Here is a 13,652-nt window from a genome sequence, read left to right as displayed (position 1 = left end):
ATGTGTATACTGTACATTTCAACTTTAAATATTAATCTGTGTAATCAACACAATTCTTACAACAGGAATTAAGAAATAGGAAACTTGAAAAGGATTTTAAAGTTTTCTTTATTCCATATTCACATGCAATATTTCATATTAACCTCACTAAAAAAAATAAAAAATATTAGCAAAATCACTAGAAAGTTCCATTGGTTCCCCAGAACCACTATCCTATTGATAGTTTAAACATTTTATAAATGCACAGCATGAATAAGTCATGCATAATATTTTTATCATAGAATGGGCAAAAGAGCCAGTGGTGGTATATATGATAAGTATAAGTTTTCATTCTTTTTGCATATTGTATATTGCAACATGGACATGGAGAAGCATTAGTTTCATATGGTGTGCACATGTTTATTATGAGTCATGGTATTGTAAAGAATGTTATCCTATATTTGTAATTGTATATGAATGTTTTCCTTCTTCATTGAATGTGTGGTCCCTGGTTATATTTGAGCCCCTTGTTCAATAATCATACTGCACAACATAAATAAACATATACATTTTTATCATGTTTCAGCATTACACCTTTTTATTTTCTTCCTTTCTTTTTTTGCTGAAATGTTGCTGTCATGGCTTGAAATTAGGTCTAGAATGTATTGCCATGAACAGGATAGGGGTCCAAATTCACTCAAAACATGTGCGCTCAGGTAGCAAATCCTAAGTACTAAAGCTCAAAGAAGTATGAGCCTTAAAATGGACTTACCTGGTTCCATCCCCATACAGTCTAATGCAGATATCTTTACAGTGGTATACCAAAGACAATGACAGAACCAAGTCAGGCAGAAGGTCAGGACTGGCACCAAGAAAGCATCGTCAGGAATAAGCAGTCAGTAATCAGAGAGGCAAAAGTGTAGAAAATGCAGGGCCACAAAAGCAAAAAGGATAACTGTGCTTACAGCTCACAGGATGGCAGGTGCGCACAGTTACTAGTTCATGGAACCACTGGTACAAATGTTCTAATGATCAAAGGAGCACATGGGTCACTGAAGAACAAAGGATCACTGCAGCATAGGGTAATAAAAGGGCATAGCACAAAGTATACAGGAGAACTACCGGTACTGAAAAATGCATGCAGAAGGGGAGCTCAGATCTAGTATACCAGCTCATTGCTAAATGCTAAGTACTGCAAGCCATGCCTTTTTTTGACTTTTGCCAATCACAAGACCTCTCTGATTGGTCAAAACACAGTGTTCTGGGCCAAAAATGACAGTGTGCTAAGGAAAAGGCCTGGATTTGGTTCCTTGAAATATACGGTAAGTATGACGTGTATTGACTGACAAATGCAGTATGATTCACTCATCCAAATTTCACTTGCATAATAACATGTTTTATTTCCTTCAGTGTACCACATACCTTTTATAAAACTTACCACTGTCATGCCTCAGGCTTTCATTTTTTATCATACTAAACCCATCTCCACCCTCAGCGAGGAAAGCTGGAAGAACAACTTTATAAACTTGGTCATTTTCCACTGGAAGGTATTTTGGTACTCTGCACTTGGTGCACATGGCTTCTAATTTGACAACCCTCTGCCCAGGTTCCTTATCTATATTATATACCACTCGAATTCCTACAGAAAAAAGAGAATGAATTTTTTATGGAATCTAGAAAAAGAGTGTAATGATTTTTTAGTATAATGAAAATGTAAGCTTGTACTTGAACAGTTACAATTAAACTCTGTGGAATTAAACAGAGAATACACTACAAACATAGATGGCAATTGTTTTACAAGCTGAACAACAGAAGCTGTCTGCCACGACTAAACCTATCAAAGTTAACAACCACAAAATTACAACAAAATAATAAGGTATAATGTAATCCATGAACATATATAAATTTTGTCATTGTAATTGTTATGCAATAATGTGAAAAAATCAACATACCGCCCACTTGCAGAAATTCTCCAGTGCTCCCACCATAGCGATGTACACTGTGCTCAAATGCTTTTTTTAGGGTTGACCCTTTCACTTCAATCAGATCAAATGTACCTCCAAAAGGTAATACTGAAAGCAAATCTTCAGTAGTTATGCTACCTGTCAAAAAAATTAAATGTTTTGTTGATTATTCCTTTGTTATACAATTGTATATACAAGTATTACTTCCCTACCTTTATTTTTCAGCTCAAAAGAAAGGGGAAATCTGGGAAGAACTGGGCCTCCTGCATTCTGTTTGTGTGTACCTCCTACGATAAACTTACCAAGCCACATTGATTTCCCGCTAATAAAGTGTGACGTCTGGTTGTGAGGGAGATTGTAGCGCTACCTGGGCCTGTGCTGCCAATCACTAGACTTGAACATGGTCATGTGTCTGTGGGGAAGAGTGAGGGGTTCCTTCACCTGTCTAAGTTCTAACATTAGCCAACACTGAAGCTAGGACAGGTTGGGGTGTTCTACCCGGCAGGCGGAGGGATTCAGTGAGCATAAAAACCTGCGGGGAGGTTGTCTTATCAAGCTAAGTCACAGTATCAATCTAAAAAAGCATTATAAAGCCCTTCTCCAGCGCACAGTTTTTAAAGGTTGGATAGTATGTGAAAGAGCTGGAGGCTTTGGATATTCATTGCATTATGTGACGCTGTTGGATAGAACTCCCCTTGCTTTTTCTCTATGGGGCAACAAGAATTTGGGAATATGGGTAACATTGGAAAGTTTGTACTTTTCAGCATCAAAATCTAACTAACAGACATGCCCCCAAAAAGTTCTAGCCCATACTAGCCAGACTGCATGTTTTTTATAACAAATATTTAGGCTATATATTATTCTGCTGAATATACACCGTATAGGTTATCATTTCCCAAAAATGCTTTAAGTAGTTGGAATAGTTGGAAAACAGCAAAGATTAAAACTGTTATTAATAGTTTCCTAGTAGTGTTATACAAGCACATTCAGTTAAAACCTCCTATAACGGTTGGAAAGTAGGATGCCAAGAGCATCAACTTGTTTGTTAAAGGAGGTGACTTCTTGGAATAGTGTTATCGACATTTCCAAGCTACATGGTTAAGAAATGTAATACCAAATGTATTTAAAATTACTAACTCTACAAAAACAGTAAGTTTAAGAAATGAGTAACACAGAAAATATTACTGTATTTCTCTATAGAAAACCAAAAACACCAAGTTATTTACTTATATGTGTCTGACTGGGTAATTCAGCAGTACATAAATAAAATATTGTTGCTGTATACTTGAAAGTCCTCACATTATTTTTCAAGTATAATAACACATGAAAATTATTACTTTGTATACAAATGACAATAAAATAACCTTCATATAAATATAGTTTATAAATATGACCTAATTATATAAGTATATTGTGAAACTCAAGAGAGTACAGAGAAAGCAACTACAGTGCTGGTGTGGAGGAGCTATGGGGACAGGACTCTATGAAGAACTTTTACAGTCCATGCATATTTCTGAGAAAACAATGAGTTCCTGGAGAAAAAAACATGGAGCTTTTATACAACCTTTTTTTGGTCCAATAAAGTAATGTTCAGAAAGGCTGTGAGGTTTTGGTTCCTTATGAGGAGATGTTACACATACATTCTGTACTTGTGACATGCCAAAGTGAAAATGAATAGGGGTAGCAGTGAGCAGTTCAGTTCTACTCACTGCCACCTACTGTCAATTGTGCAAGTGCAAGGTTCCAGCTTCCAGGCACTACACAAGATTATTTGATCCCACTGCAAATCAGAACCTTCCCTTTGCAATTCCACTAAGCTTCTGTTGGCTGGCACCATGCCTACCACTCAGTCACTTGCAATGCAGAGATATTTCTTAAAAAGCCAGATTTTGCACAATGACAGCAGTCAGCGGTGAGCAGTACTGAACCTCTCACTGCTGCCCCTATTCATTCTCTATGGGGCAGCCACAGAGTAGAAAGTACATGTAGTGCCTCCCCTGTGGCAGTAGGAAGTGGCATGAGGAAGTGGTAACTGCACCACAACCTTACCACCAGCCAAAACATAGCCTTAGGCTGGGTACACATGTCCAATGGTTCTCGTCCGATAGTTGGCTCAGGGCCAATATCGGACGAGAATCTGGCGTGTGTACAGCGCCCGTCGTCCATCGTCCGAACAACCGTCCTGGCGGATCCACGGCTGATGAACTATCCTAATGGAAGTGAAGGAGAGCACGCAGCAGGGTGCCGCTCCATAGTCCCCCCTCAGAACCGTGCTGTATGTACAGCACTCGCTCATGCATCGTGCAGTCCTTAGTCGTTGGAAAGGATTGTGAAAGATCCTTTCCAACGACAATTATTGCATGTGTGTATGTAGCTTTAGTGTTCCAAACAGATTGATAAAAAAGGTTTTTATATATAATATATATAAAATTTTTATAACCCCTACCTACTGTTGAGCTATTTATCCTAAATTATAGAACAGCTATGAAAACCCATTGGTGTTTGTGAGTTATTAGTTGTATTTCAATGCAGTTTTGCACATGATTGTAAATTGAACATTTATTGGAAGCTAGCCAGTATTTATTATTAGTATAACTGTCTTCTTTTAGACACTCAAAGCCTTTTACAAGATATGTGTCATTTCTATTATGAGATCTAATTTATAAAAATACATACCATTACTTGATCTTTCATCAATTGATGCTCTTACTCCACCACCATTCATGATACAGAGTGAAACATGATTCCAACTTATTTCATCAGGGTGCCGAATGTTATTAGAAATCTGAGAATATAAAAGGTACGTCCGCACATTATTCCTATAGTATACTGTTTAACAATACTATGAACTAAATGTTACTATTTACACACCAATTTTTCATATATGGTTACATACCTTATACAGGAAATCATACATTAAATATTGTGCCATCTTTAGAACTTTAAAAATGACTCAGACCACAACTGGACTTATATTCAACCATTAGCACTATTATAAGAAAAGTATCAACATTAGCATGAAGCATGGAGCATGCTTTTTTAGGGATATGTGTGCTACAGTGGTACAGGGACTTTATAAAGTCAAAAGACAATGCAGCATGCAATACATTCAGAACCAGAAAATACTGGGAAAATAGCATTTATAAACCTGGAATCTCTGCTCAACACTTGGCTTTACCAACATAACATTGATTCAAAACATAAGCCCACGTTAACCCTTCAGTGAAAAATTAGGATGTTGGCATGCACAAAAAAATCTCCTAACAATATCCTTACTGTTATTGGTGAAACCTTTTTTTTAAGCATTCTTTATTTACGGCATAGGAAAAAACTAACAATACGTCAATAGTGAAATTTTAATACTGCAGTTAATGCTAGATAACTAAAGAAATTGCAGAACTTAAAGTGTTTTTTTTTGCTAGAAGAATAGCAGCTTTACCACATAGGAAAATAAAAGGTTTCATTTTAAGGTATGATGAAAGACCGCAAGCTGTCATTAATGCTTATACATCATATTAACGAGTGCATGAAAACTTTCCAACAGGACTTTTAACTTTATTCACATTACAGATAAATATGTTTGGAATACTCACAAAACTATTAAGCAAAACTTGAATACACACAATCATTTAGGTTTCCAACAATTTGTGAACAAATAGTTTTAGTTTTAATTTTAAAAGTTAAATAGAAAAAACGTAGAGTAGTTATTATTATGTATAATTATGCTTGTGAGCTGGCATTGTCATTTATTGTATTTTGGCCAAAGTGTAATATGTTGGGCTACAGTAAATGTTCATGTATTATTACAAAAGTTTTAACAGAGGCTCAACAATAAACAGACTTTTTTCCATAAATTCTCAGAGGAGCACAGCCCCTCAGAAAAAATTCAAGCATTTATATGGCTAGTATAAGCCTGGCTGAATAAATGTAATGCTAACAATATTACCAGTCAACCATGTTAAATTATTATGATCTGTTGCTGAAAAGAGGCAAGAAGTGTCTTGGCAAAGCTTTTTAGACCTTGGCCTAAAGTAGTTTATTTAAGTCACTGCTTTTGTAAAACAGTACATGCTGAGAAATGAACAGAAAGTGTATTCAGTATTTTGGGTCAGTAAATCAAACTTAGTCACTTACCATAGCATCACAAATTAGGTTTCCCATATTGCACTCCCTGAAACGACACTCCAGAGAAGAACCATTTAGAAATACTAAAGTTTTTCCAATTTCTTGAGTGGAGTAGCTAAGCAGTTGTTCCTTCAATTTGTTAACCACCGCTAAAACTGTTGGGTCTAAGAAAAAAAAATGTGCATTATGTGTAAGCATATGAGCATTTGTACTGATATTTGATCAGTGTGATATATGGAATTATTAAATTATTACCAACCTTAGAAAAATTCCAACAGAAATTCAATATATGGTATACACTGCTATATGATTAATAAAAGCTGTATGTATGTATGAATACCTAATGTATGAAAACCTATGTGACCAATAAAGGCACAACACACAAATTTCAATTCCCTTTTCCTTATTAACGTTAAAAATACTCAACAAAGGATTCTTGTGTTTAAGAACCATATCAATAGAGGAGTGAAAGCATTTTACATGTTTACATGTCCTTACTAAATAGGTCAAGGTTAACAATTACACAACTAAATGAGTCAGAGTTGTAATAATCCCTCACTTTTCTATTTGTTGTTCTATTTGTTTTCAACAGGACCAGGTGTCAGAATGGAATTCCAATTGAGTACAATAACTTGTAGTGGACAGTCAAAATCAACATTGCTGTGTTCTACACTTAACTACACTTTAAAATAGACATTCTTTATTGAATTTGTGTGTTGTTACCTAATTTCAGTATTCATTATTTGTTCTGCTTGAAATGACCATTTTTAACAATGTAAAATGCCATTCTTAGTTACAACTTCTGATCTTCTCAGTTATGAAAGGAAAGATTTAATGCACTGCCAACAACATAATCATTATAAATGTTCATTCCTTTCATGTTCTTGGGAACAGTATATATATTCTTATCAGCTTATGTCAAATATTTACCTGTCGGTTTTACCAACCGATTACAGAGCTTTTCAGTTTACAACTGACAGGTTTTCCCATATCAGTGGCACAAATATTATCAGTACAGTGGCTATAAATATTGGTGACTTCTACTTTTAACTTTGACTAGTGTTATTTTAACAATTAGAAAAATCAAATTGCAGATAAGACACTAATGCAGATAAAAAAAAAAAATATTAACAAACAAAAGGACTTTTTAAACAAAAAAAAATTAAAATGAAAAATGTTAGTGTTTTTAAAAATTAAAAGAAAAACTTACAACAAGAAAGAAAAAAAAAGAATAAGCAAAGAACAAATAGATATCAAAAAAATAGTTCATAATGGTTTCATTTAGGATCAACTAAGTAAGGTGTAAAATGAAAACTAACTAAAATGTTGTAATCTCCACTCCTACATGCGAGTTATATCATCCCAGCCCAGCCAAGAAGAAAGAAGATGGCAGCATTGGCAACAGAATGGGGACAGGTGAATGTATTTAAAATTTGTGATCAGGTTATTTTATTGCATGGGTAATCTGAAAAAAATGAACCTGCCTGGATGCATTTTTTTAATTCTAGAGTTTGGTTCTGCTTATAGCATATTATTTAAAGGATTTGTGTATTTTTATGATGCCCTAGATGCTGTTTGAACAGAGGCTCTCCCCGCTGGGCAGTATTTTATTATAACAACATGTCCCCAATGGCAGCGACCGATTTCCTTTATCCATTAACATTTAGGGATTGCCTTATTGCCAGCCATTCAACAAAGTACAATGTTATTCATTCTTTTGTTTATGTGGTACACAAAAGCTTATAATGATTACATCTTCTTCTTTCATCATAAAACAATTCAACAGAGAAGCCAGATTAAAGAATGTGCTATATTTACAACAGAAACCCAGATTCAGTGAGGAAAACTAACAGCGAATGCTGCAAACAAAATCAATTCATCAATTCATGATGGTAGATATTACAGTTCACATATTAGCAAGGTGTAGTTGGCCACGTGAAGCAGAACTAAACTAAACTTGGCAGAAGAAACGTGCAAATTCTTCTGACAAAAAGCATCCGTTTTAGAATGTAGGCGCCTCTGATGCACAGTGACAATGTTCTTTGTATTTACTTATTTTATGTAAATGAATAAAATAAATAATATTTGTTTATTGGTGGCAGAAAGAATCTTTCTAGGGCGAGGCATTTTCTAAGTACTAAGGCTAGGTACACACGTGCAATAATTATCGTTTGAAAACAAATGATCAACAATTATTCCCGATTATTTTGAACGTGCACAATTCTGTCCATGCTGTCACAATACGATCGTTCTAATATAATCCACCAATAATGTATACACTAGGAACGTTCGTTTGAACGATGCAGGAAGTGACATGTACAGGAGAAAGTGTATCACAGAACAATCCACGATCACTGATGAACGAACAATCGTTGCCCATTCAGATTTACCAGGGCGATCGTTCGTCAGCGTCGTTGTGCACTTTTTTTGTTAACAATTATCGAACGTTCTGTCATGGATCGTTCCTTTCCAACGACAACTATTGCGCGTGTGTACGCAGCCTAAGGCATAAAATAATATCATTTACACACAAAGAAGTATTTCCTAGAGCAGAGCCTCTATTCTGGGTGTACATACTTTTTCACATGACTATATTGTTATATTGTACTGTCAAGTCTATCTCTTAGAAAAACAAGGTTGCCATAAAGCCTTTTTAGATAGAAGTCATACAAATCATTGCGCAGAGCATATGTGAAATCGAGCAAATGAATAAAAGGTAGGTTAGATCTTTGTGTTTAACATATATACATTAGTAATCATCTTCATAAGTGTATGGACTACTTTATCCTATAGTAAATACTAAATACTAAAATGGTCTACAAACAATGCCATTGTCATTCATAATAACATAAACACTATACATTTCAGATTCCAACCAGCAAACCTATAGATTTTTAGCAAGAGAGTTCATATTTACCAACCTTCAGGAATGCTACTGTTCAGCAAAATTGGATTTCCCGAGGAATGTATGACATTTCCTTGTGCGTCAAAAGTCACGTTTAAATAACCAAGATATTTTCCAAAGGCATATGCTTGGACGACTGGTACAGATCGCCCATCATCTGATTTTACAATGAAGGGATATTCTCCCACTGGGACATCATTGGAAGGTGGTGGTCCTGTAATAAAATGCATCAAAGGATGAGTCCTGATGAGATTTACTTGAATATTATTTTTGTAGCAGTGAGACAAATATGCATTGTTAAACTCCAACATGGCACAGAGCTGGGGCATTTTCTAACACACGGGGCACATTTGGTAAAACAAGAACAAGCAAGATGTTTTGACTATTAAATGTGCTTGCTGAGCAACAATAAATAATCTGCTGTCTAGCAGATATAATTATATAGCCTGATTTGTTACTGGCAATGTGAAAATGTGCACTATATAGATCAAATTCCAACAAGCATGGTGAATATCCCAGCATACATTTGGCAAAATCCTAGTGACAGTTTAATAAAGGCTGTTTTATAATGCTAAAGCATTTTAACATGACATGTTAAGGCTGCATAATTAAGAGGACATATATTCATTTTACAATGCAGGCACCACAACAGTGGGCTATGTGTACTGGGAATGTGTATTGGGGTGCCATGCAAAATGAATTGAACAACAGGGTACTGCTCTTAGTTCTGTGCATTGCACTAATCTGAATAGACCATTTATCTTTAAATGAAATGAAGGACATATACTTTGATTGCAACATAAATGATGCAGAAAATCTGCATGCCACTTTTACCTAAAGTTAAAAGAAAGGGGCCCACAAGAGTTTTTCTTTTCTGCTTCTCTATACCATTTTGACCCTGGTTACATCCCAGACTCTAATGCATTATGAACACATGCCTGCCCATAAAGTCAATCCTAAACTGAGGAATACAATTTCATGTACTGCAGCTATGACACCTATTGCCATTATAAATGTCATGTATTTAGAATGACAGTCATGATTATTTAGATGTTTTATTTCTTTTTAGGGTAATGACCTGTAAATAGCATCCATATCAGGAGTACTAGTTTCACTTTCACCTTGTATCTGAAAATTAGTTTGGGGTCAATGGATGACAAAGTGTTAAAGGCAGAGACAGGCTGGCAGCTAAAACTTTCTGGAGATCAGTAAATGCAGCCAACTTGTTTATCTCACTAAAGGTGCGTACACACTTCCAATTTTTATCGTTCCAATCGAACGACGAACGATCGATTGGGCAAAAAATCGTTCGTAAAAAAGTAACCAACGACGCCGACGAACGAGGAAAGTCGTTGGAAACAAACGACCGGACCGGCGGATCGGATTGGACGACGATCGTTGAACATCGTTCGTGTGTACGGTCGTTCGTTGATTGTTCATGGTCTGAGCATGCGTAATGAACGAACGTTCGTTCACTTTCCTGTCGTGCACATAGTTCCTCTATCGTTCAAACGATCGTATCTATTGTGTGTACAATATCTACGAACGATCGTGTCGTTATCTCTATGTGCAGGATCGGTGCTATACGATCGTTCGTAGATATCGTGCAGGATCGTTCGTCGTTCGTTTTCCAACTATAATAATTGGAAGTGTGTACGTAGCTTTAGGGTTTTTATTAGATTGTTTGTCTCCCAGATAAGCCTCACTTTTCCTTTTTCACTTTTTTTAGAACTTAAAACAGTTTCTATCTCCTAAACGATGATTATACCATTATACCAAGTTCTTTTTAATATTCTCTTCATTGTGTAAGGTATTTAAATACATCAAGGATACTGTATTTATACAGTTTCTACTAGATGCATACAAAAGCCGAATTAAACCTTGTTTCTTAAACACAAAATTACTGAAGTCATGGGTTGGGATAGCTCCACTAGCAGGGCAATAATGAATCCAAACTGGACGGACAACATTTCAATACAGGCACAGAATAAAATTACATTTTTAAAGGCAACTGCAGGTTGCTAAACCACCAGAATGCCAGGGATAGACCCCCCCCCCCCCACATTACTGGGAAATAGGGAATGGGTTAGTGATCACACACACTGTGAGCTGACATATGCTTAAAATATACTTTTCTTCCGTTTCAAGATAAATCTTTCTTGGTGAAACTTGTTTATTCAACGTAATGCAATATGACATAAAGCCATAAATTTGCTGAGCTTTATTATTATGCAAACTCTGGTGCAGTCATCCTTATTCATACCCTTCACTCCTCAATGACTCATTCATCCTGATATATATCTAGAGTCCTAATGCTGCATTTTCTGCATGCTTGATCTACATCAATAACTCAATAAGCAGCAAAGAACAGATAAGGAAGACCCCTTGAAATCTGAAGTTTATACTTAAAGTTTCCTTTAAAATTTATGCATGACTTCTGAAATTTCACTTGCATTTTAAACACATACAATGCAGAAAAAACTTACCTGTGTAAAGGAATGTATTTGTGTGTCCTCCGACAACTACATCCACTCCTCTCACCTTCTGAGCAATAAGTTTGTCAATCTCAAAGCCAGAGTGACCTAGAGCTATCACTTTATTTACACCAAGAGTTAAGATTTTAGAAACTTCATTTTGCAAAACTTCTATCTCATCTTCAAATGTCAAGTGTGGACCTAAAATACAGAATATTGTTATGATATTGAAAAGATTTAGGTAAAAAAAATACAGAAACTTACAAGATCCACAACATATTAGCCACCTATCCAAGAGGGCTTCTGTAAAGTGTCACTGTTGTATCACCCCAGTGATTGCTGGTCAAATCAAATATAAATTGTATTTTAAGTGTATTTCATCTGTGAAGAATGTTTAACATTTTTTTAAATGAGTCTTAAGGAAAGACAGCAAGGTTGCTAGAGCTCATAATGAGCGCTGTAATGGAGATAAGTATGTTCAGCAAATGTGTTATAGTAATCTAGAGAATTGTCACTGCCCCCAATTAGCCAAAACAATAATATATTTGCACCTTAATCTGGACAAAAAAGTAGTTTCTTTAAAACTAATATTAGATTCTGGCATATACAGTAGTTTGTACAGAAAGTTACTGAAGAACATCAAATATAATATTGTTGTCATTTCCACAGGTCAGAAAATTAAAAGGAATTTCTGGCTGTGGGTGCCTATTTCCAGGACTTATAAAGTGATGCCAACAAGAAATACTCTGTACACAGGCTCGGATCAGGTCTTGTAAAGTGTGCACAAATCATGCTGTGTATCAATAAATAAGACACACAAACCTCAATGGGATGAGAAACAGACATGTATGTAGGCTGCACCCCTACACTGACCCAGTTACAGGCGCCATGAAGAATGTTTTAGGCCACTATTTTATATTGGATTCATAAATTATAGTGAGTACAATAGTTAGAAAGTTTAGTGGTATAAAAATTTTTTATGAAGGTCGGTATATAACATTTTATAAAGGTACATCAAGACCAAAAAAAAAAAAACAGCCGAGGGACAGAGGGATTTTGTTCCAAATGAGGGACAGTCTCAGTTTCAGAACATTGGTTTGGAGCCACAACTGTTTAAACTTTCTTGTTATACTCTTATACTTTGTCTTTTTTTAACAAAGCTTCCCTTAAACGATAAATGATGCCTATGGCATTGTCAGCACAACAATAAAAAGATGTTTGATTTTGGAGGGTTGGGAAAATGAATCAAACACAGTGGTGTTTATGACACACAAACACACATCATTATGAAGAATGTGCACATAAACAGTATTCATCATATTATATTATTTGCCATTTACAGTAAAAAAGCGGCAAAGATGATCATAACTTACAACAACAACATAGCTGAGCAATAAAGAATTTAGCGGTTGTGCTTAAAGTGGGATAAAATAAACTAAACAAAATGCAAACAGATCTTTAACTAAGCAGGCTGCAATAAAACAAACATACTGGCCTGTTTACAATTATCTATGTAATGTATGCTGAGCGGCACATGCAGAGCTAGGCGTGCAGTCCAAGCATATCTGGCTGTCAAGAATGAACGAACTCCCGGTTACAGTTTTCCAGATTGGCCAATCAAGATGGCCAAAGATCCGAATTTGTAAGCAGTCTGTGCGAAGATGTTGGTGCCGGTGATTAACCACCTGAGCGTTACACTGAGGTCTAGATTTCTGTACCAAAAGTGTTCCACTGTTTTTCATGAAATTTTTTTTTAAATTGTAGACCTGTAACTTACAGAAATATGTCCTGATATGAGATATCATGAATATAAAAAATGTTTGAAACACACAATCATGTAAAAAAAAAAAATTACTTCTAATAAAAGGAAAAACACAAAAATCAGCTTAAACATGACTACATAAACAAATCAAAAATACTGAAAATACTGAAAAAGCAATAACTCTGTATATTGTAAAGTACTATATTATTCTAAAACACCTCCCTAGTGTGGCAATTTTTAAAACTTTGATTGTGTATTTATTGGAGTTTGTTTTAAATTATTTTGTATTTGACTGGATACGGGAGTATCCAATCAAATTTCCAAGTTATTTACTTTTGTTTTATTTTTTTTTTATTTTTTTGTATTGGATTGGATACAGGAGTTTGTATTCAATCCAATACAAAATGAGCGTTTGAATTTACCAGTTATGTACTTTGTATTAA

At 35.3% G+C, this 13,652-nt stretch overlaps 1 protein-coding gene across 1 annotated transcript in view; it reads right to left on the bottom strand.

Moving 5' to 3' along the window:
- Positions 1-13,652, bottom strand: part of NT5E (5'-nucleotidase ecto) — a 49,506-nt gene that overhangs the window by 3,747 nt on the left and 32,107 nt on the right. The window contains exons 3-8 of the mRNA XM_072408598.1: positions 11,460-11,648; positions 8,990-9,187; positions 6,078-6,232; positions 4,620-4,728; positions 1,932-2,081; positions 1,418-1,618 (exon numbers count right to left, since the gene is read on the bottom strand). Of these exons, the coding sequence (XP_072264699.1) occupies positions 1,418-1,618; positions 1,932-2,081; positions 4,620-4,728; positions 6,078-6,232; positions 8,990-9,187; positions 11,460-11,648 (1,002 nt within the window). The remainder of the gene's footprint in view (positions 1-1,417; positions 1,619-1,931; positions 2,082-4,619; positions 4,729-6,077; positions 6,233-8,989; positions 9,188-11,459; positions 11,649-13,652) is intronic.

The sequence above is a fragment of the Pyxicephalus adspersus genome, chromosome 4 (genome assembly GCF_032062135.1).
Source record: "Pyxicephalus adspersus chromosome 4, UCB_Pads_2.0, whole genome shotgun sequence".
Taxonomy (NCBI): Eukaryota; Metazoa; Chordata; class Amphibia; order Anura; family Pyxicephalidae; genus Pyxicephalus; species Pyxicephalus adspersus.
Note: the sequence above shows the minus strand (reverse complement) of the source record. Positions and strands in the feature narration are given on the sequence as shown.